Below are 24,823 nucleotides of genomic sequence, written 5' to 3'. Positions count from 1 at the left end.
GGGGAAGCCCATGGAAGTATTATTATAGTATTACACCTCAGCAGAAGTTTTGTGCTAATACACACCACCTTTGTTTGTTTTGGTTAGAAGTTCTCTCCAGCCTAATGTATGTGGTGGTGGCTAAAAGTATGCAATATAAAGTGATGTAAGGACAACTGCTGCTTGGACAACAGTTTCTACAGTGACTTGCAAAAAAATGTATGACGAAATGCTTTACTGGTATTATGTTATGGTTTAAATTAAAAAAAAGGAAATAAATAGTTATGCTATACCTATATAGCTCATAACTTACTTTTGCTTTGTTTAGCAGCTACTAAATATTTAACCGAACATATGATATTTACTGTAGAAACAACTTAACTCACTCACCAAATACTATAGTTAGTTACATATGTATTTCGTTTTACCTAACATACTTTGGAATTCACACAGAGAGTGCATTACAATCGATGTTGTTTATCATCACAATTTTTTTTTATTTGCTTACTATACCATAATTACAGACGTCATAGATAATATTGGCAAAAAAATCAAAAAAATGATATTTTTAGGATTTAGGATGCCTCTCAAAGTTTTGCGTTAAAAATTCATTACGGATTTTAGCTCAAAAAGCCATTTATGAACGAGTTCAGTAAATTGAATAGCGCAGAACCTGTTTATTAAATGCAATTCAAATATTTGTTTAATAATTTTTTTGCCAATAACGAACAATTTTGCTATTTAAATGGGCAAGGTTTAGAGGAGAGTAGGGGAAAGAATAAACTTTAGCATATCTATTTGTACACCTGACATATACGTATGTATAAGTATACTCTATATGGTCAGGGTAAGTGTCTTCCAACGTTTTACTTTCGCAAGTGCCAAATATGATTGACGTATGACGCCATTTGCAAAATAATAAATCTTCCAATAGGGTGATTAATAGCGCCAAGTAATCATGGAAAGATAGTTTTCTTAAGACCTACGCTATTTGAAAAAAGAAAAATGTATATGCCTCTGTTACTGTTTAAAACGATGGATTTGATAAAATCATTGAAAGGTTATAAGGGAAGAAGCATGGGAGATTTGTCACGATGCAGCTCTTAAATATTTATCCGTTGGATGTGAGAACTAATTTTTGAAAAATTCAAAGCAATTTATTTCTTTCGTATAGGTCGAACATTTTGGCTAGAATTGTTATATAGTTAAGACATTTTTAAATTACATTAGAAGAAAAATTAAAAATTAAAAAAAATATTCTTTATGAAAGTAAATTTCAATAGTTTTAATTATTTTATCAGTTTACAATCTTACTTACATATTTCCATAATTTTTTGGTTATAACATTTTTTTAAATTTATAAAATTTTCTCTCCAATGGAATTCAGCGATACCTAAACTATATTTCAGCCCAGTCGGCCTACCCTTTGGAAAGATATAAATTGTTTTCGATTTTTGGAAATAAGTTTTTAAAGTTTGGCCGAGCTCCTCCTCCTATTTGTGGTGTGCGTCTTGATGTTGTTCCACAAATGGAGGGACCTACAATTTCAAGCCGACTTCGAACGACAGATATTTTTATGAGGAGCCTTTTCATGGCAGAAATACACTCGGAGGTTTGTCATTGCCTGCCGAGGGGCGACCGCTATTAGAAAAAATTTTTTCTTGATTTTGGTGTTTCATCGAGATTCGAACTTACGTTCTCTCTGTGAATTCCGAATGGTAATCACGCACCAACCCATTCGGCTACGGCGGCCGCCTATCCTAATACTGCTGGTATATATATTAATTGCACGTACTGCAATCTTATATCAGCGTACATATGAGCATATTTACTTCGTACGGCAAAATAGCAAATATGACGCTTTCATAAGGGCAACTCAGAGAGGTCGTTAAGCTCCAAGAATTTGGCACGTTTTCAAGTATCGTATGTGCCATGACTATTCCAGACATATACGCTAGAGCAAAAACTGCCCTCGCATACTCATTCTCCTTTGACCTAAAAACAAAATGATACATTCTATGCTTCTTCTAGCCAAACTACAACTATACGTAACATTGCTAGCAAATGTGTTTACTATTTATGCCCATATGGAAAAATGAAATTTATGTATGTATTTGTATATTTTTGTCGGTTGATTTCACTAAGGGTTAGATTAGTATATTTTTTCGCTTACAAAATTTTGCGATACAGGCGTCAAAAAATCAATAGAACTCGTAACTCCCAGCGTCAACAAATATCCCTTTCCAAACAAACGTATTGTATAAGTAGATAAATGTAAAGAAGTAGATATTTACATGTAAATATGCATTTAAAACGTTTAATTAAATAAATAATAATTTACGCACCATTCTCTGCATATCCTTGTCAATCCTTCTCTTCTCTCCAAACCCATCTTCTTTGTACGTTATATCATTTCCTTGCACACTACCATTTGGGACGGCACAATTTTCACCACCAGCAGGCTGCTGTATCTCACGCTGAGTATTTTGTTTAAGAGGCGCCACATTATCAGCAACTACAATTCCTGTAATTGCTGCATCAGCTCCAGTTTCAGCTCCAGAGCCAACTTTTGTGACGCCTCCAGCACTTTTCTCCTTTATTGCATCCGTTTTGGTCAATTTTTGCTGTGAATAATAATTGTAATTTAGGTAACTTCGACGCAACGATTGCGAGCGCGTCAGATTGCCAACTGTGGCAGCGGGTGTTTGCGTAGATACAGCTGAACCAAGCAATACTACGGCCTTGCGACGCGTGGCTGCACCCCCAAACGAACCGGCTGTGATGGGGTAGCGTTCGTGTGTGTCACGTTGCAGTGACTGATGGTGTTGTTGTTGCTGTCGTTGTTCCAGCACTCCTGTCAGTGGGTGGTAGTGGGTATTCGTTGTGTTCGGAGTCGGTGCTGTTATGTTGCTCAAATGGCGCGTGTTACGTTCCATTTCCAGATACTGACTGCCATAATTGTTGAATAGGTTCGATTTTGAGCCGCGCATGCGCAATGACACGGAGCGCCGAAATGGATCGGGTGAGTGCAATAACTGTTTCAACTCTCTGCCATGTGTGTACAGCGGTGATTGCTGCTGTTGTAAGTGCGGTATTTTACTCGCACTAGCGAATTGTGGTGTTGCTGTTGCTGTAGCTGGCATATGTTTTGTTACTGCACTCACTGAAACTGTTTCTGTTGTTGGTGTTGGTTTAACCGTCATTGCATTAGTTTCTTTTACAATATCGGTTATTGGGTTATTGTTGTTTATCAGTTTGCCTTCCTTTTCTATTTTTTGCTTTGCCTCCACCTCGGCGGCACTCGTCTCAGCCATCTCGTCTAATTCCTCTCCAGTGTCTGTTGTTGTCGCAACTAATGACGTTTCGACTGTCGATGTCTTTGCTATTGACAATGATGTCATTAATTGGTCACGTCACTGCAAATGAAAAAGAAGTGTGCATGAGGAAATATAGTATTGAAAAACACGTTAGTGCTGCATTTACAGCAACTTGCAATGGAAAGCAATGAAATGCGAGTTGTGGCAACTGCCGAAAAGTCATGATTAATTAACTTTGTAATTATGTATAGCGAAAATTGCCTGCCAGCATCAACTAATTAAAACTTTCTTCTTCTCAACAAGGAGAGTGAGTGAATGGTAATTTCATGATTAACCGCAATTTTGTTTATAATTATTGTAATTATTTCATTTTTAATTTTCCTTTCTAATATTTGCCCGCTGCTCAAGATTTTAACGACTTATTAGACAATTAATAAAAATAATAAAAAAGAATATGAAGTAATATGCAAGTTGTACAGTGATCTGTAGTTAAATGTTACTGGCTTAAAAACTTCTTATGCAAAAAAATTCTAACGGCGTAAATGGCAGCTTCGAAGTCGCCAATTGGCATCAACGAGACAACACGATTACGCTATGATAACACGACACTATGACAACACGATTGCCAAACTTGGCGCGCAAAAGATTAATCGTGGCGAAGATCGTCTATCACTATAATTTGCAGTCACAAAAAAATATTTATCATGTCTCAGTAGCGCTCATCGTTTACCACCCTTTCTAGCAACATTTTTTAAAGAAAAATTCACCCATAAAGCCGCTGCGTAATCCGCACCAAATTGTCATTCCAGAGCGAATGCACTAGCATTTCGACGATCAAGGCCGAATATTTCTAAATGAATATACCAAAAACAAAAATCATAGAAAATTCGATATATTCGCAAGTTGCACTATGACCGAAGTAGAAAATCAAAGCAGGAGTTTAACGATTCCATTCTCGTATTGTAGGCGTCGAAAATGATAATAGGATAATCTTCGACAATAAATCGCTAAAGCAGGCCGCTTTGTGAACACACATACCTTTGAAGATTAAGCTGAAAGGAAGATATCTAAGTCGGATAATCCTCACTATGTTAATTTATTTTTGCTCTTTTGCTCCTCAACAGAATGATAGAAATATATTAGTTTGGGGAAACAGAAATCCATTAAGTTTGCGTAAAATTTTACGCAACAACATTTTGCGTTTTATCGACACATTCGAAACTTTCTTTAACATCAAAAATTCCTGAACGGAATCGACGAGCCCAAATTGCACGTAATTAGCTGTTAAAGTATCGGCACCATAAACTCCATTCACAGTTTCAGCGGATTGGCTTGCATTTTCGTTTTATCAAAGAAAAACTCGAAAATGTATCGAATTTTCTCTTTGTTGACTTCCATTATTAACACCCTGTAATTCACGACTGAATGGAACAAAAAAAACAGCAAAAGAATTGTTTTAGTGTGAAATATCACCTTGACAACTCGTATAAACTTTTAAATTGTTTGATCGATACTTTGCGAGATATTGATCGCTACAGCCATCTACCGAGAAAATAATTGGTTTCTTTTTTAATATCTCTATGTTTTTCCGATTTTTCACTATTTCAATATATTTTGATGAAAAAGTTTAAAACTATATAATCCATTCATTTGAAACATTTCTTTAGACGATGTGCTTTCATAAAGAAATTATACTACAGATGTTACAGAGCAAAAATAAAAATCTTTCACATTTTACTTATTCTTTAAAGCCGGAATTTTCTTGGGAAAAGGTGTAAAATACTAAAAAAATATCTGTGGGTAGAGGAGCTCTCGTTTTTCTCACGGATTTTTGCATGGCTCACGATTGCTCTATGTGTTGAGCACTTCATTGAATATGGTAATGGTCAAAATAGTTATTTTTACCATTTTTCACAAAGGTTATTTTTGGATACCAAAAATACTTATGTGTAGTATAAGCACAATTGTCGGATGTAAATGAACTAGTAGTGAGAATACGCTAAACGTCAATAGAACACGCTATAGATCAAAGATATAAATACAAAAATTTCTCTCCGAAGATGAATTAGCATTGACATAAACTAATTTTAACTCCAATAAAATAAAAATTAAATATTTGTCTTAAATATCTTCAATTCAGTTAGTTTAGGACCCTTTTCTCTTTAAAAACAACTTAGCAACAACGAACAATGCATTTTTTTCAAGCGTAGACTTTAATCTTTTGGCTCTATTTGGAGACGATATTTTAACTAATATTCCAAGATTCACGCCTTTTATGAAAAAAATTTGGTACGCAGTTTTATAGCCCATTACATTTTAGTATAATAAAATGAAAGTTTGATATTGGCTAAAATTTTCGTTGGTATTTAACCAGTTTTTTTATATGGAGAAAATGTGCAGCATCTACATGGTAAAAATTGTTAAAAATCAAAAAGAATTTTTAGCTACTTTAAATTTTCATTTTCCACGAAGGAGGTACAATAGATCTTTCGCAATGCTGAGTCCTTTCACAATAATAAACTTTCATTTTATTATACTAAAACTTATTGAACTATAAAACTGCACACTCAAACTTTCTTTTTAATTCTGGTTTAAAAGTTTGAAATATTAATGAAAATTTGTCGAATTTTTATAAATCATGCACAAAGTTTGAAACTTGGATTATTACTGTATTTGTTATGGAATGAACTCTTATTACAAAAAAAATAATAATTGAAATTATAATATAAATAAGTAAATAAACAATATAGTCAAAACATGTCAATATGTGATGCCTTTATAATAATTTCGGGGGTGTATTATGGAACATGTTGGGTAAATTTTTACTTGTTTACTACCCACTGTGCAAAAATACATTTAAACTGAAGGACTGGCACCACAAGTCTAAACTTGATGGACGATTGGTTTTCTACAGAGTATAATCACATGTATTAGCTACTAATATGCGTAGTCGCTTGTTTGTGTATGAAATACGACGGCCGCCGTAGACGAATGAGTTGGGGCATAACTACCATTTGGAACTGCATAGGTTCAAATATGCGTGTATGAAATATCAAAATTGTAGAAAAACATCTTTCTAATAGCGGTCGCCCCCGAGTGTATTCCTGCCTCCGAGCGTAGTCTTGCCATGAAAAACCTTTTCATAAAAAATCATCTGCTGTTCGTAATCAGCTTAAAATTGTAGGTCCCTTCTTCTGTAGAACATCAAGACACACACCACAAATACGAGGAGGATCTCGGCCAAACAGCCAATAAATGGTGTATGCGCAAATTATATATATGTATATAAAATATATGAGTATGTGTATGAAATACAAATAGTACGTCCTGAGTTTGATCGAAATATTGAATAGAAAACAGAAATCTCCAAATATATTATTCTCCAATGAGTATTATCTCCCCCACTTTCGTTTTCGATTTGATTCCACATCGCTATTCGAAAAATTGATTTCAATATTTCTCAGCGGTGTTTACGAAGGGATGGTTAGAATTAATTATGCTTCCAATGCTCTGATTTCTAGAACTTTGAGAGAATTTAAGATGATTTCAAATCGTATTGGCCTAGATTTTTCTTCCACAAAGTACTATTTAAAAGTGTTACTAAATGAATTGTTTAACTAGTTTCTAAGTATCCTCTAAAATTACTTCTTTGTAAACTTTAAGAAATGTTACATTGCCTACATTAAAATGAAATTATAGGTTTAATTTATTTTTAACGTAACTGAATTGTTTAGCATTAATCTGTTTTTCATAGAAATATTGCATTTTCATATTATTAAATGAATAAATAAGTAAATAAATATTTCTTACATGAAATAGTATCTCAGAAAAGCTATCTGCCGTACCGAGGCGGCATAGAAAAGTAGGCTCGTCTATTATTGGGACGCACCCCACAGGCTTTTCAGGTTGAATGCGCCAGTTTATTATGTGTGTAGGTATGTATGTATGGACGTAATATAAATTTGTGCTATACATTTGTGAATTGTATATGAATTTATTCACTTGCTACGTTACTTTTTTCTTATTGTTTATAAGAGTTATTAGCCATTTTAATGCTTAAAATGTATTAACCATTCAATTATTTCTGCTTGTTGTTTGAAAAGTGAAAATCCGACATAGGCAATAAATTGCTATACAATTCCATGCAGCACGATCATATCCACACTCATACATATGTATGTAAATAGGTAGGAATATAAACATACATACATATATACACATATATAACTCGTAAAATTCGTGTTAAGAGACAATGCCGACATGCTAAGCGTTGGCAAGCTTTTCTTTCTCTCTTCACACATTTCTACAAATTACAGTTAATTGCGGGTAGATATTAAAATGGGAAAACTTACAACGTACTCTAAAATGTAAAAGTGTAAAAGGTAACGATTTGCTTCTTAATAACTTCTCTGGTGTTGCATGTAAAGCTGTGTTGCTTCAATGAGAAATGTGGCAACCACAGTAGACTATGTACATTTTGCACATATACATACATGCACATGTATAGTACATTGCTGTGCAACATGTCTAGTACGTGTTGATGCAATAAAATAAGAAATAGTATGCAAGTTGCAAATGTTGAAAGATTTTCATAACCACACACTCGTACACACATACAATAATGAAACGTAATCAGCACACATTGCGGTACATTTTGCGTTCACACCAACGGATTGTGTGGCAAATGCCCTGATTGTAGCAAGTGAGAAAAAAAAACAAATAGAGAAAACATACAAACCCCATACATACGTAAAAAGTGGTTAGAGCAGTTAAAATAAAAGCTGTAAGACCGGAAACTACAGCACACAAAATGTGAACTTCCTGTACAGGGTTATATTATTGCTCTTGCAACGCCACACGTACGAGTACATACACATGTGCAAGTACATACATATATATTTATATATATACATAAATTGCAGTTGCGCGCAATTTTATAGTTGTTGAAACAAATTAGATCGTTCCGGGGAAAGTGAAAAGGAAAGATAGGACACATGGTGGTGGGCAGAGAGCTTTCAGTAGCCAGTAAATATATGTATGTGTGTATGTGCGCATGTTTGCGAGCTTTCAACGAAACGAACTATTTAACATCAGCCATTTTTTGTAATTATTTCTTTTAACTACACCATAACGTACTAAAAATTTTAACAAATTAGGCATAAAATCAAGAATTTACTGTCAACACGAGCGAGTAGCAACAGACATTAGATACATGTGTCTTAACTTTTTTTTGAAGAAGCTAATGGTGCAAGGAGGCAGAGCTCGGTCTAACACCCAACAAAGGGTGTAAGTGCCAATTCATATATATGAGTAATGGGATTTGCATTCGGTTGGGTTTCGGTGTGAAACAAATTTCCTAATGAGGAAAAGTTTTAGTTTTGACATTATATTATATAATACTTGCTTTAGCTGGTTTGTTCTACATTAAAAAATCTCATTTATATTAATATACATGCATATATGGGGAAAAAGAAATCCATTATTTTCACGGTAGATGCCTATAGTTATCGATATCTGGTAAAATATCGATCAGTGTTGAGTTATAGGGTGTTAACAATGGAAGTCAACAGAGAGAAAACTCGGTACATTTTACAGTGAATGGTGTTTATGGTCGCGATACTGAACAGCTAATTACGAGCAATTTTGGTTTCGTCGATTTTGCGCAAAAATAATGGATTTCTTTTCCCCGAAACTAATATTTATGTATTGTAGAATAAAATAATATAATACTTATAATAATAATAATAATTAAAACAATAATAAAAATAAAATAATAATAAAAACAGTAATAGTAGTAAGAATAACATAGTACATAGTAATAATAAAATAGTAAAATAATAACAACCAAAATAAAACTAAAAATAATCAAATAAAAACTCAATATAAAAAAAATAAAGTCTTAAGCTATAACGGGCTTTTCAAAGAGCATATAACAATTGTATGTAAACATGAAAGACATATGCTAGTATATGCCAGTGGTATGCCATTTGTATCACTGTGGTTATGATCTGGCAATGTTAATATGTCATTCATCATAAGAGCTAGAGAACTTCAGAATATTATTGGAATGCATTTTTTTAAATATAATCTGGTAGATAATTTCCGGCTTTGCAGGATGACCCTAACAAATACCACTAGCGCAGTGAGAATTTGCCCAGATCTTTCTGAGTCATTATCAGGGCAACTTTTTTATCTTGATGATGGAGAAAATTATTCGCGTCACCAATATCGACATCTCCGGCACTAATTTCTACAAAAGTGTCATGCTGCTCGATTACACTGATGATATTGTTGGTATTACAAAGCGGGCAGTCAGTGCAACTTTTTCAGTCTTGAGAAAGAATCTTTTCGAATGGGTCTTGAAGTTAACTAGGCAAAGTAACTCGTGTTAACAACCAAAGAGTCTACGCATATTGGACAGCAGGTTGCGATTGACAATTACGAGTTCGGCGTAGTTAACGACTTTGTCTACCTAGGATCCCGCATTACCACCAACAACAATGTCAGGCAATAGGTCCAGCGAGGAATAACTCTTGCCAACCAAACCAATCGTCAGCATACAGACCCCTGTATATGCTCGACTCGGCTTGACCGGCTACAAAGCTATCTGGAATGCCCAACCCGCCTATCTGACAAACAATTCGGTTTCAGACGGGCTAGATCAACTGTAGTCGCTATTAGAACGGTGACAAATATTATATTATATAACGCGCGACGACATTAGCGGAGGACATACACGCATGAAGTTCTGTGCAATTATCACGCTAGACGTCAAAAATGCGTTCAATTCAGCGAGGTGGTCAAGTACACTGCTGTTCCTAAAAAATCTCTAAGTCCCTGAATATCTAATACGCATAAAACGAGGCTACTTTAGGTATAGAATCTTGCAGTATGATACGGACCGGGATCAGTCCTTGGCCCTCAAATGTACGATGGAGTACTTAGCTTAGAATTTCCGGATAAAGCAACACTGGTAGGCTAAGCCGATGACATCGCTCTCATGGTCACAGACAAGAAGCTAGACCACTTGCACGAGAAGTGTAATGATGCAATAGATAGAGTCTATGGCTCTCTGCAGCGAGGCTAAAGATGGCAGCACAAAAAACAGAAGCGGTCCTATTAACTGCGCGAAGAAAAAAAGAGTTCATGAAATTGCGGATAGGGGACCATGAAATACTGTCGCAAGAGGCAATAAACTATCTAGACGTAATGATTGATGCACGGCTCTGCTTTAAGCAACACTTAGCAACTGTAGGTTCCAAAGCAACGGCAGGCAACGGTGCTCTTATAAGAATTCTTCTAAGCATAGGCGGACCGCAAGGCGCCAGACGACACATCCTGGCCAAGGGTGGTGGATCCAGTCATCTTATATGCTATCATGGGCAGGAGCAAAGCCATCGAATCATAGACCCGTAGCTCAAGTGCACCGACGAAATGCGCTAAGAGTCGCGTACGCATACAGGACCGTGTCAGACGACGCGGTTTGCGTCATCGCTGGGAAGCTCTCAATATACATATATACTTGTGCAGGAATTGGTACAACTTTATGGCAGACAAGGAGTAAAGCCGACAGCTTAAGCGAAAGCTTCATTCGTCTGTTAACGGCCCTATAGACTTATCCTCAAAATTAGCCAATAGGTGACCAGAAGACACGAAGATGTAGACCACTATTTAGCCCGAATATTGAGTGGTCACGGATGTTTCATGGAGGTGAAAACGATACATGGAGGACACTCCGTTCTGTTCAAGCTGCAACAATACACTAAAAAGCGCGGAGTACGTATTTTTCTTCTGCGATCGTTTCAACGAAGAACGTCGAAGCGTTCTTCTGTCGTTAAGAGATACATGATGACTTTCCAAACCTTAATGCTAGCCATTCTCAGCTGCCAAACCATAGTTATCGATATCGGTAGTTCATGCAGCTAAAAAAACACTATTTATAAAGTTCACGCGTGAGATCATAAGTGGTGAATTTACTAAAACCTCAGTTAGTGTAGATTTAACTTCACTTAACAAATTGGCAACGATTACTGAACACGCCAATGTTTGTTTTTGTATATTCTATTATGTATATTCTATCTTAAACAGATGTATAACAATTCATCTCCTATATTGGCACATCAAATAAATTATTTTCAAAAATAATTTCTACATGCATTTAATTGTAAAAATTATAAAATTTAAACTAAGACTGAAACTTAAGAATCTAAAATGTGAAGCTTCTTCAGAAAATTTAAGTTTTAGCTAACCGCTAACACAACTTTCCATTTACAGATTGGGTAAAAGATTTAGTTAAGTCAAGTTATGTAAAGTAATTAAATTAAAAAATTTGTAAAATAATACACGCTGTTCTTCATCATTTACAGCATCGAAATTACGTCGATTAAGATCTGCTATAGGTAAGTATAAAGGGTCTCTCAAAAGTGACGCCTGGATGTCACCAGAGAATAATTCCTAAACGATACTTTTTTTATGTCATCTTTGACATTTTTTAAGTAGACAGATGTACAATTTTAAACGAGCAACGCGTTAAATGATTAAAACTAATAAAAATGGGCGCGTACACCCTTTTTGTTTTTTTGGGTGTTTGGCCGAGCTCCTCCCTCTATTTGTGGTGTGCGTCTTGATGTTGTTCCACAAATGGAGCGACCTAGAGTTTTGAGCCGACCCCGAACGGCAGATATTTTTATGAGGAGCTTTTTCATGGCAGAAATACACTCGAAGGTTTGCCATTGCCTGCCGAGGGGCGGCCGCTATTAGAAAAATATGTTTCTTAATTTTGGTGTTTTCACCGAGATTCCGACCGACGTTCTCTCTGTGAATTCCGAATGGTAGTCACGCACCAACCCATTCGGCTACGGCGGCCGTAGTAATAGTAATAGTTGGCGGTGGAAGTAATAGTTGGTGAAAAAAATTCAAAAAAATTGCTCCGTCGGACTTAGAAAAACTGTACGTTCTCTTGAGAATATTGCTGCTACAGCGCAAAGTGTTGCTGAACAAACGTCAAGATCGATATCTCGTCGTTCTCAACAATTAGAAATTCATGAATTCACAGTTTGGGTGATTTTATCTGTAGACGTGTTATGGAGGGTATTTAAATGATGTAATTTTTAAGAGCCGTATTTTGAATAAAAATAATGAAACCTGAAAGAATCAAAATTTTTACATGTTTTATTTTAAAACAACATCTAGGCGCGTCTTTTGAAAGACCGTTTATTATGTCCCTACTGAATCTCATATAGGCATATTATGGCCTGGAACCCTTCAGTGAGCTTACCAAAGTACACGTTATGGAGGCCGATGTCAACAATTTTAAGCCGACTCCAAACGGCAAATCGTTTTTTATGAGGCTTTTTTTCATGGCAGAAATACACTCGGAGGTTTGCCATTGCCTGCCGAGGGGCGACCGCTATTGGAAAAACACTTTTTTCTATCATTTTCCTATTTCATGCACAGAGATTTGAACCTTTCATTTGATTACAAAGGGTTTTTCAATAAGGGCGGATAGATGGTGAAATGGAATAAAATGGCGTTTGCTGTGTGGCACGTAGCGCCGTCCTGCTGGAACCACATGTCGTCTAGGTCCATATGGTTCAATATGGGCCATAAGAAATTGGAAGGGCCACCACGTCTACCGAAAAATGGGCGCAATGCGCGCAACGTTTGCGTTAATGAACACTCATTTTGATAATAAAGTTTTATCATTTGAACGTGCTGTTCAATCGTGAAACTTGCTATGATGATTTGGCATAAACAACTGAATAATAAACAAAAGATTTGACAGATGTCACCAAAACAAAATAGCTGCCACAGGGCACCAAAATCGACCCGCGCCAATTGAAAAACCCTTTATAAAGTTTGGATAATTTTTTTTATGTTTTTGCGCTTAATATTATTTTGGTTACCTATAGTAAAAACTAAAACGCTTTACATTTGTATTTGACAGTATTTGTTATTTTTGTTATCAATAAATTTGTTGATAGGAAATTATAAAAAAATATAAATACTCCATTTCTTATTTCTGTCCTTGATGTTCGTAAACAAATTGTAGCATAATTGTTTTGGTAGAATATTGGAAATATTAGGGAAGGGTAATTTTTTCGTTATTCGCAATCTGCAATGAAATACGATTGCAAGCACCACTTACGCGATATGAATGTAGTCGTTCAAACAAAGATAAGCCCTCATAAAAACAATGAAATATTTCAAAATCTATAAACTTTTTCTTATGCATATGCACGTACACTATGTTTCAATATGCCAATTTTATGCACATTTCTTTTGCAGATATAAAATAATGCCCATTCGTTCACAATCACATTAAATCACTTTAAATTAGATGTCAATACATTTATTAACCATTTGGCATGGATAGCACTTAAATTTAATTTTTTCTTTAACAAAAAATATTGCATTTCGCGGTGTTTGTGCTGTTATGAAATTTCAACGTGCGACCGTTACGAATACACATTTAACATACAATCGCTTTACAGACCGCGATACTACTGATTCTCGCCGCATTCGGTAATTTTACACTCACACGGCACAGCGCTTTAGTTGTCACAATACGAATTTTTTTAGTATTTTTTTAAAGCACAATTAAAACATTCACCTCACTATGAGTTTTTAACCATATATGTACATATATATGTGTATATTTGCATATGTATGCGCATTAAGGCGGCTCAGCGAAAAATATCAAATACGCTGGCAATGCACTTTAAGGTCAGTTCGGTACGAGTATCAGTGTCAGTGAAAAATAAAAAATCTTTTCCTTAGTCTCAAATGCACCTACCTATTCAGACAAGTCCGCCACAGTAGCTTGTTTTATCAACAATTCTGCTTTAGGGCGTGCTTTGTAATTTATAAATACGTCGTCAACGATAGTTTTGTGTATTTCACTAACAAACTGAAGTCATTCTATTGGCAGTTGTGTTTCATATGGATGAAAAAGGATATATGTGAATTTTTATCACGGTTTGGTACTGATAAGCACTGATACTGAACTGGCACGGCACTGATATATTTAAAGGGACCTTTTCCGGGGTATCCTATATGCAGAGAATGTCATACATACCTACACAATTCGTCTCAACGTTTAAGTTTACAAATCGTGTTTGTGTACATGTTTAAGCGTGCTGTTATTCGAACACACCTGTGAAGTATTTCTGTAACCTTTTTTGATTAGAACAATTTACACTGCAACCATGCCATTCCATATCTTTTAAGTGTACCTGCTCGTTTAAGATCCAAAATCATCTTGTAAACTTACGCAGACTGTGTAAAGAAGTTCTCATAAAAATGTTGACAGATTCTTTACGAGATGACAAACTTAGAAGGCAATTAAGCGTTGAAACGAGTACCCCGGATGTTTTGTTTGTAAGTGATGAGCCAGCAACAGGTGTGCCGTGAAAACATATCTTTTTTTCAAAGCATCACAAATCGAAATTTTGAATTTTTGAAATTTAAGAACTCATCAAGCAGTTTTAGGTGTGATTTGAACTTTTGGTTTTTCTATGTATTACGTTCTGTTGCTTATTAATGTTTATTCATGTTAAAAGAATGGGATAGAAATATAATATTAATTTTCTGATAAATTAAAGTTTTTGAAAAAAAAAATATCTAAATGTATTCCTTTCCAAACTTCATATAACGATTTACAGGCTTTTAAATTTTTTGGAGTACTACAAGTAAAAAACAAAAAACGAGTTACCACATTCCTCATTCAAGATCAAAATATTCCTCATTTAGCCAAAAGAAAGAATCTCTTTTACCATACAACAGCAAAACCAATAGCATTGAAAACGAAAGTTTCGGAAGAAAGAAGTTTTCCTTACCATTCACCTGGTTTCTTAAATCAAAAAGAATGTATTTACCCCACGAAAATCAGATTTATCAAAATGAAGCAAAGGTTAGGCCAATTTACATACAATATGCTTTAATAATTTTTGCTGAGTTTTTCTATATATTATACATATATAGAAGGAACAAGCTGGTTGCGGGATATTGTCGAGTCCGTTTTCAAAAACCGAGCTACCAAGATAACTTTGACACACATTGACTTGAATATAATGTGATTAGAAAATACTACATACACTTGTACATAACGCTTATTTATTTCAATAGTGTCATTAAACATATTTTCATGTTATGAGATACTGTTAATAGATATCGCCACGAATTTTTTACACAGCTTAAAGAGTTTGTGTTTTTGTTTTTTGGATTATGACACTACTGAAGTAAGTGAGCGATAATATGAATTGAAAATTGTTGTAATCAGTTACGCTCACACGACCATCATTTTCATCATGTGGGATACACTTTATCTTATTATCTAGAAATGTTACAATAGTGAGCTCATTAATATTTGGCGATCAATAAAGTGAGTCAGTCATACATCTCCCATCAATCCAGCATATTGGATAAGCAATATTGAACTTTTGAAATCTAAATATGGGAATATAACAAGTTTAAAAAAGAAATAGTTAATATACTCAAATTTTTACGGTCACATTGGATTTACCACTTGAAAGTAGAGATCTTATTTTAGTTAATATATGTAATCAGCGATCTCTAAAGCATATGCTGTAAGATTTTCTATACCACTGTGCATATAACAGGTGCCGCTAAAGTAATCCTCCTATCAGAAAATGCTACCTCCGTTAAAGATGCACCACTATAATGTGTATGTAAAACCTCGTCAAGTCAACGGCGCAGGGTGGCATTTTTTACATGTATATTATAAAAGAAAGTCAGCTGGAGAAGACCTCTCCTTTGGAATGTGTTGTAAAAATGCGCAATACATTGACATTATTCGTTCCATTATGCCTGTGCAATAATTTTTATACAGGCGAACACTTAATTTGTTTCCATCTTTAAGAGCGCCCACCTGCGCATGCTTGTATGGGTGGGTATTTATATAGAGAAATAGCACATTTTTGCTATATCAACGCAAATTGGTTCAATTATTGTTATTTATTTACTACGTGTGTATGTATATATGCATATTAGGGCGGGTCGATGTGTGGGTAGGCAAAAAATCGCCCATTGCTCTGTGAAAATCATATTCTAGGGATCAAAATAAGAAACTTTGCCGAAGGAACCATACCTCGAAAACGAGTTCTGATGTCCCCAATTTGGGTCGAACTTTTAGTTTCTTTTGTGGGGAGGCAAAAAAATCGCCCATTGCTCTGTGAAAATCATATTCTAAGGATCAAAATAAGAAACTTTGCCGAAGGAACCATACCTCTAAAACGAATTCTGATGTCCCCCAATTTGGGTCGAACTTTTTAGTTTCTTTTCTATAACTCACTTAAATTAATTTTTTCATTTACATATGTTCTGACTAAATAAATTTCTTAAGAGAAAAAATAGATATTATTATTATAAATAAATAATAAATATTATTATAAATAAATAAAAATAAAGAAAAAACATAGCCATTTAGCTTATTTTTTTAATGTAAAGGCCAAAAATGGTGATATTTTGAAATGATTGTATGGGGAACCCCCCAGGGGAGTTCCAGGGGGTGTGCCACTGGCATGGGTGGGTCGGCCGTCCAAAGTTAGTGGGTATCGGTCATACATTTGGACTCGATTGGAGCACTCTAAATGGGTCAAAGTGGGATTTTTCAAAATTTGCCCCTACCGAAAAGTTCGACCCAAATTGGGAGACATCAGAATTCGTTTTAGAGGTATGGTTCCTTCGGCAAAGTTTCTTATTTTGATCCCTAGAATACGATTTTCACAGAGCAATGAGCGATTTTTAAATCGACCCGCCCTAGTATATATGTATGTATATAGGCTGTTATACTTACATGCATGCGACTTGTTGCTGATAAGATTTTAAGTGAATCTGATAATATTTGACTTGCTATACACATCAGACCGCAAATATGTCTTTTTATGCATTAGAGAGAATTGGTATTTCATATGAGACGCAACTGGAAGAAACAAATTAGTTTTGAAAGTAATAACAAATACGCGATACTTTAACCAACGCTTTTTTGATAGCAGAAGCTGTTAAAGATATCCCGAAAGTTTAAGAATGTATTTTGATTTTGTGTGCGTGCAGCTAATTATGCGATTATTTTAATTAAGATTTTTTAATGTTCTGGGTTTGATTTCATCTCTTCGCACATAAAAAGTTAAAATGTATATACAACTTAGTTTTTATTATTGGTCGCTCCATTGAACAAATGATAAGTGCATGATTATTTTTGTTATACAGTGTTTGCTCTAACATCCGCATATGTAACTGTACGAGTATTTATGTGTATGAGTGAGTAATTTATTTTACTTTCAGCTGTGTTTGGTCTACAAGCATTAAAATTATAATTTTTGCCTTGAATTGTTTTAAATTAAGTTGGAAAAATATGGAATATACGTAGTGAAGCGTTAAATGCGCGAATTACGCCAAAATGGTGTCAAAACTAAATTTGAGCTGCCATTTGTATATATGCAGTTATGATATTGGTAGAAATATGTAATGGAATTTTAATTTATTGTACTGAACTTTGCTTTATTTTCTAGATCTTATTTTATACTATTTTAGTGCATTTTTATTTTATTTCATTTCATAACTCAATATAAAAATAAGACATATAAACAAATATTAGTTAAAAAAAATTAAAAACAAAAGATGAATAAATATTTTTAGTAAACAAAACTAATACGGCTATGCAAAATGACGGTGCTCAATACCAGCAGCGCCGTCAGAATTGAGAAGGACCTCTCCGAGCCGTTTGATACCAAACGAGATTTCAGGCAGGGTGACTTGCTGTCGTGGGCTTCTTTAACCTGATTTTGGAAAAGATCGTACGAGCCGCAGTACTTAATCGCTCAGGCAAAATTTTTTATATTATTATTTGGACTGAGTAGGCAATTGAGTAGTAAAGCCCCTCTCGACGAACCAAACGAACACTCTACAAGGCTCTCATCATGCCCGTCCTAATGTACCTATAGCGCAGAAGCTTGTTCAGAGAAAGATTCTGCGGAAGATTTTTGGATTTTTCCACGTTGGCAAAGGCGAATATCGCAGGCGATGGAACGATGAGCTGTATGAGCTTTACGACGACATAGACTTAGCGCAGAGAATAAAGATCTCTCGGCTACGTTGGCTGGATCATGTCGTCCGAATGGATACAAACGCTCTGGCTCTGAAAGCATTCGATGCGGGCCGTGCGACTTCTTTTTGTTTCCCAAGTTGAAGTTACCACTTCGTGGAAGGGGATTTCAGTCGATAGAGGAGATTAAAGAGAATGCGACGAAGGAGCTTAAGGCCATCCTTGGTCAGCCTACCAGGGGTGCATGGAGGACTGGTTTAAACGTTAACACATGTGTGTTGCTTCAGACGGGTCATATTTTGAAGGAGATAAAATAAATTTACCTGAAATATAACTCTGTTTTGTTTTATTTTGAGGAGGTGTGACGGGAAAATGTCGAATTCGCAAAACTGCAGACATGCCCAGTCTATTAGATCCAGAGTTAATAGAATTCTGATTTATTAGGTTAGTACTCAATTTGTCACAACCGTCTCAAAGGCCAGTCACTTTCGCCATAGTTGAGTTTTGAACATTAATCACCATTAATGTTAAAAGCATTACTCTATTGAGCATTCATTAAGCTGCAGTGATGAGCACATCTAAGCACATGAGGGTTTTTTTTACGTGATAATTATATATACATATATATATATATAATTCGATGTAGCCGGCTGCACGCACCAAAAAATGCGTCGTTATCTTGCTCATGCGGCGTTACCTTGCTTGAACTGCATGTTATGTTATGTTATGTTATGTTATGTTGTGTTGTGTTGTGTTTTGTTATATTTTGGTTTGTGTGCGTGTGTGCGTTATTATGTTTATATACATAACGATGATGTGTTTATATATGTATATATATATTATTGTTGTTATGTTTATATACAAATAAATACAGCAATCATATTTATATCATGATATATAAATATAAATAATGATATAGAGTATATATACCAAATTTATAATTCGTGATTAATTTATTAATTTATTATTATATATGAAGGGAAAATTGTATTGTAACCACATACCTTATAAGATATGTTGTTTACTAATATAATATATGCATACATTAGGCCGGGTCGATTTGTGGGGAGGCAAAAAAATCGCCCATTGCTCTGTGAAAATCATATTCTAGGGATCAAAATAAGAAACTTTGCCGAAGGAACCATACCTCTAAAACGATTTCTGATGTCCACCAATCATTAAGCTATTTTTAAATCGACCCGCCCTAGCATACATACATATACTTTGGTGCAATTTTGATAGTCTAAAATACATATGTTAAGAATAAGACGATGATAGTAAAAGTAGGAAATGAAAGGGAGCGTTTCGAGTGTAATGTGTCTTGAAAAAGTCAATTCCATGATGGTGCCTCTTAGTGTTGTTGACTTATTAACGTCTGATGCACAATCGAAACTGAACATATCTTTCATGAATTTGATAAATGTTTCGTAATTTTTCACGTTTGGGTAAATGTAACTTGATCAATTCCATTGCGATTCCATTTACCTCCTTCTCTATATCCATACAAAATATCTATCAAACAAATAAAATTAAAATTTTCTTTTGAAAAATGCAACCATTCCTTCAGTATTTTCTTATGACGTTGTCACGTTAAACTATCGTCAATACACCGACTTTACAGACACCCTCTTTTTTAACATTATATTTACAAAGTTTTTCGAATCAAAAAGAATTTCTTGCGAAAGAAAATGTGCGAGACCGTTTGCAAAAAAACATTTAAAAAAAAACGATTTTTTAGCCGCTTAAGTTTTCCACTTTGTTTACTAAAAAATTATCACCTATAACACAACTTACGTATGTAGGCTTCAAGCAGATATAGACGAATTTGTTATGTGGTGTCAAAAATAACAACTTTCTTTAAATATCAAAAAAACGTCACTATTTCCAAAATCCTTTTGTCTCTCATACTTCTTATAGCATATCTAATAAAAAACAAAAAATAATAATAATTCGCGTGTACACCAACCCACCCGGCTACGGCGGCCATAGCATATCTAATATTGTTCTTCAATCTGTTAAAGAATCTAAAAGTTTAGGTGTAATTTTTGACAGTAATTTTTCATATAACAGTTACATTAATTTCATCTTATCAAAGTCATATTATTTCTTAGGCCCTGTATGTCGGAATAACTCAAATTAGCTCCGGCCCGTAAACCCTGAAATTGCTGTTGTATGCCTTGTTTATTTGGAGACCGAACCATAAATTTTTAATTAACAGGATCGAACGTATGCAGAAGGTGTTTCTGAAATATGTACTAAGATCATTAAAGTTTTCTGATCCTATACCATCTTACACGTCGCGTTTGCTATTAATCAACTTCAAGTCTTTAGAAAGTAGAAGATCGATTATTGTTCTCCCGTTGGTTTTCAATATTATTAAATTATTTTCTTTCACTTCCAGAACGTAACGTAAATAAGTTCAATATAAATTATGCTCGTAATGCTTCTATTGAAAGTGCTCTTCGTTATTTTAATGAGATCTCCAATTTTTATCATTGAACTCTAATATTTAGTTTACTTAGATGTAAATTTATAATTTAATTATGTATATATTTTCTTTATTCTTTAGTTGTAGTAGTCACTCTGAAATCATGCTTTCTTGACTTATTAAAATAAATTAATTCAAATAAAAAAAGCTCAAAATTTAGATACAAATTTATTGAAACTTTCGTATAAAGTTTGAAAAAGTTTAGTTTTCGTTAAAGCATGAACAATATTATAAAAAAATTTAAATATAAACATGAACAATATTTTAAAAAAAATTTAAAAAATTTTAATATTAAAAAGCAAATTATTATTCACTCAATTATGCCCGTCAGTGTATGTATATAATGCACTATTAAGAAAAATAATTAGAGGTCATAATCAGCAAAAAAATTATTATGCGAATTCATATTATTAAGAACATATAAACATATGTATGTATATATGGATGTGCAAGTATTTTAATATAATTAACATATGCAAATTTTCCAATATGTTTGCAACTTTTATGCAACTAAAGCATATGGTGGGCTTCTTAAGAAATTCAATAAGAAACTTAGCATTAATATTGACAATTCCATTATTTAGCTTACCAATAATAAGATTGAAAAACTGAGAATTTGTTTGTATCTTCGTTTTCTTCTTTAACCGCAATCGTAATCACTTATTTGACAACTTGCATCGTCAGCAATCAATGCACGACAAACCGCACATACATCATACATACATACGTAAGTAAATATTTTTGCACATGTACATACATACGTGCACACACATAAGTTAAAATCAAATTGTAGGAGTTTACTATTTTTTGCAAATTCTTAATTCATAAATATAGATTGTTCCAGCAAATTATAATAATTGAATCTTTTTTTTTTGTAGTTTTTGCTGATTTAAATCCCGCTTTCCAATATTCACTTCATGTTTTCACTACGAGAGCAACAGCGCTCATCCGGCAACAAAATGCAACTGAATCTTTTCAAACTTATTTAATACAACAGCTTACCTACTAGATGGCCCAAGACCGTGCCAATGTGACTTGTAGACTATTATTGTGGAGTGCTAATATAAGAAAACCCTAGGGGAAAAATCGTGAAAAGCAGAACTGTTGTAAGTCGTGGCAAAGTACAATAACAAAACAAAATTAACCACAATTTTAGACAAAAAAGTGAGAAAACACAACTGAAAATTCAGACATACACAGTTGTACATACATACACGTACTATACATACATGACTCTGCAGCAAAAATCATTATTAACCAAGTATAGCGGCAAAAACAAAAGTTAGTGAGTACTAAGAGCAGAGTGGAGCTCTAAAAATGCCTACAAGCATTGGGTAAGCACTATATGCTTGGATGTGTGAATGTACCTCTGAATTTGCTTTATATGTATATGTATGTGTGTTTGTACATGTATTTGTAGCAAAACGACGACTTTAAAAGTATTAATACAAACCTGCAGCCTAGTAATTATACTTATGGTAGGTATAGATAAACTAACTACAATACATAGTATCGAAATGCCATGTTTTCTGTCTGTCTGTCGGTCTTCTGGCTGCCTATCTGTATGTCATCTACCGTTGCGGTTTGTGATCCAATAAGTGATTTCGCCAACGACATTCAAATGAGAGGTAGTCTGTCCAACCGTTGCACTCGACAACTTTTTGTATGTCTTTACATTATAACCAACAGAAATCACACAAATTATAGCCGTGTATTACATTTCAAATTTAACATTTGCTAGTCATTTATTATTGACATGTTCAATTTTTGAATATCACTAAACCATGTGTATGTACATATCTTCCAGCCGTTTCTAACTTGGTTTCGTATCCCATTCGCTCACTGCGATTTTTTTTACTGCAAACTTGCTAATTATGCAGAACCGCATGCAATTACTTTTTCATTCAATTTTATTAGCCTTTTTATTTTATTTTTTGTTTTTTAATTCGCATGCCAAAAAAGTTGTATTGAAGGAAGCTCACAATTCAACTTGTGAGGCAATTACCTGCCTCAGTAATGAGATGCCACCACCTTTCTAAACTGAATTCATGGTATTGCAGAACGCTTTCTTGCGGAACGGTATTTTTAACGCTCATACAAATGTATGTATTTGACTTGTTTATATAAAAGCTCGATTTGAGTTGCTTTGTTGGATTTAAACCCAATATTTTCAAATGCGACCATAAGTTTTATATTATATCAATAATACATACGTATACATGCATATAAATATATATGTATTTTAATGTAATAAATTATAGTAAAAATCTTCATAAATATTTGTCAAACTAAAGAGCTTTCAAAGTAAATTCATAACAATGTATATACATACATATTCACACCGTTATTGATTAATCCATTTATATATTGGCTATGAGGCATCTACATTTATTTTCCTTTTTTAGTTTAATAGTTTTATCACTAGAACTTTAGGCGAGTTTTGTATGAACAAATATTTTCCGCTGCAAGAAATGTATCAATCTTGATTGTGTTATTTATGTCTATTTAGTTGAACACATCCCTCGCGAGGTAACCAACAGCTCGCAGTGAATGTACCTCACTGATGTGACGGTGCACATTTGTAGCTGTCAAAGAGTTAGAGTGACATTTGTAAATTTTGCTGTGTTGTGTTCGTACATTTTTTTAAGCGATATAGCCCAATTGAAATAAATTTTCTTCAAATTCTCGGCTTATATATACAACCATTAGCAGGTAAATCGTAACTGAAAGTTTGTAAAACTTATTATAAAGCCTAAATTATCTCCATTTATATCATTAGCAGAATGGATCGTTTGTTACGTTTAGGAGGTGCAATACCGCAGGCGCCGCCACCAACAGACGCTCCGGTAGTGGATACTGCCGAGCAAGTATACATTTCGTCTTTGGCATTGTTAAAAATGTTAAAACATGGGCGAGCTGGCGTACCAATGGAAGTTATGGGCTTAATGTTAGGCGAATTCGTAGATGATTACACAGTACAAGTCATCGATGTATTTGCAATGCCACAAACAGGTACTGGCGTTTCGGTTGAAGCTGTTGATCCCGTGTTTCAAGCCAAAATGTTGGATATGTTAAAACAAACTGGTCGTCCGGAAATGGTGGTTGGCTGGTACCACTCACATCCTGGTTTCGGGTGTTGGTTGTCCGGTGTTGATATTAACACACAGCAGTCTTTCGAAGCATTGTCAGAGCGTGCTGTTGCTGTTGTCGTTGATCCTATACAGTCGGTGAAAGGTAAAGTAGTTATCGATGCCTTCCGTCTCATCAACCCGAACATGCTTGTTCTGGGCCAAGAGCCTCGTCAGACAACTTCAAATTTAGGACATCTGCAGAAACCTTCAGTGCAAGCCTTAATACATGGGCTGAATCGGCATTATTACTCGATTAGTATTAATTATCGTAAAAATGAGTTGGAACAAAAGATGCTTCTAAATCTGCACAAAAAATCCTGGAAAGATGGTCTCACATTAGCTGATTACAATGAACATTGTGCGATCAACGAGAGCACCGTGCAGGAAATGCTCGAATTAGCCAAGAATTATAACAAGGTAAGAGATTTCGAAATCTAGTAGTCACTTAAATGTCGTTAATTGAATTTAATTTATATTCTAGTCCCTCGAAGATGAGGAAAAAATGACACCAGAGCAACTGGCCATAAAAAACGTGGGTAAGCAAGACCCTAAACGACATCTAGAGGAAAAAGTTGACAAAGTTATGCAAAATAACATTGTGCAATGTCTAGGAGCGATGCTCGATTCGATTGTATTTAAGTGAGCCAGTTTATTCATTTTGCATTTGACTAGCATTATTCACAACAGGATAAAACGAAAAGCTGAACTAAGTTGTTCACTGAACTAAACATTAATAAATTTTTAAAAACAACAAATCGTAAATGAAATACAACTTAGAAATTCTTTGGATTTTACAGATTTGCGCTTAATCAAATATATGGAACTGTATTATAATATCATTCAT

At 34.4% G+C, this 24,823-nt stretch overlaps 2 protein-coding genes across 10 annotated transcripts in view; one reads left to right on the top strand and one right to left on the bottom strand.

Moving 5' to 3' along the window:
• LOC128865107 (protein quick-to-court) overlaps window positions 1-21,912 on the bottom strand; it is a 53,535-nt gene extending 31,623 nt beyond the window's left edge. For 2 of the 8 annotated variants that reach the window (XM_054105078.1, XM_054105086.1), the window contains exons 1-3: window positions 21,438-21,820; window positions 2,325-3,395; window positions 2,153-2,218 (exon numbers count right to left, since the gene is read on the bottom strand). In XM_054105078.1, coding sequence (XP_053961053.1) covers window positions 2,153-2,218; window positions 2,325-3,380 — 1,122 coding nt within the window. In that variant the 5' untranslated portion in view covers window positions 3,381-3,395; window positions 21,438-21,820. The other 6 variants (XM_054105079.1, XM_054105081.1, XM_054105084.1 and 3 more) reach the window with 6 other exon arrangements.
• A 1,517-nt stretch (window positions 21,913-23,429) lies between these two features.
• On the top strand, window positions 23,430-24,818 carry LOC128865105 (26S proteasome non-ATPase regulatory subunit 14). 2 transcript variants are annotated; one of them, XM_054105077.1, is made up of 3 exons: window positions 23,430-23,560; window positions 23,631-24,396; window positions 24,461-24,818. In XM_054105077.1, the coding sequence occupies exons 2-3, from the start codon at window positions 23,632-23,634 to the stop codon at window positions 24,620-24,622; spliced, it is 927 nt and encodes a 308-aa protein (XP_053961052.1). In that variant the 5' UTR covers window positions 23,430-23,560; window position 23,631; the 3' UTR covers window positions 24,623-24,818. The 2 variants fall into 2 exon arrangements, with proteins under 2 accessions (XP_053961052.1, XP_053961051.1); XM_054105076.1 differs by having other exon boundaries at window positions 23,628-24,396.
• The last annotated feature ends 5 nt before the right edge of the window (window positions 24,819-24,823 follow it).

The sequence above is a fragment of the Anastrepha ludens genome, chromosome 5 (genome assembly GCF_028408465.1).
Source record: "Anastrepha ludens isolate Willacy chromosome 5, idAnaLude1.1, whole genome shotgun sequence".
Lineage (NCBI taxonomy): Eukaryota > Metazoa > Arthropoda > Insecta > Diptera > Tephritidae > Anastrepha > Anastrepha ludens.
The sequence above is the reverse complement of the archived record's forward strand: the minus strand, read 5'-3'. Positions and strand labels throughout refer to the sequence as shown.

What these genes read in the sequence shown, in the direction of transcription:
- LOC128865105 (XM_054105077.1), top strand. Translation starts at nt 23,632, where the DNA reads ATGGATCGTTTGTTACGTTTAGGAGGTGCAATACCGCAGGCGCCGCCA. An exon ending in TAGCCAAGAATTATAACAAG is followed by an intron (nt 24,397 to 24,460) that starts GTAAGAGATTTC and finishes TTTATATTCTAG; the next exon opens with TCCCTCGAAGATGAGGAAAA.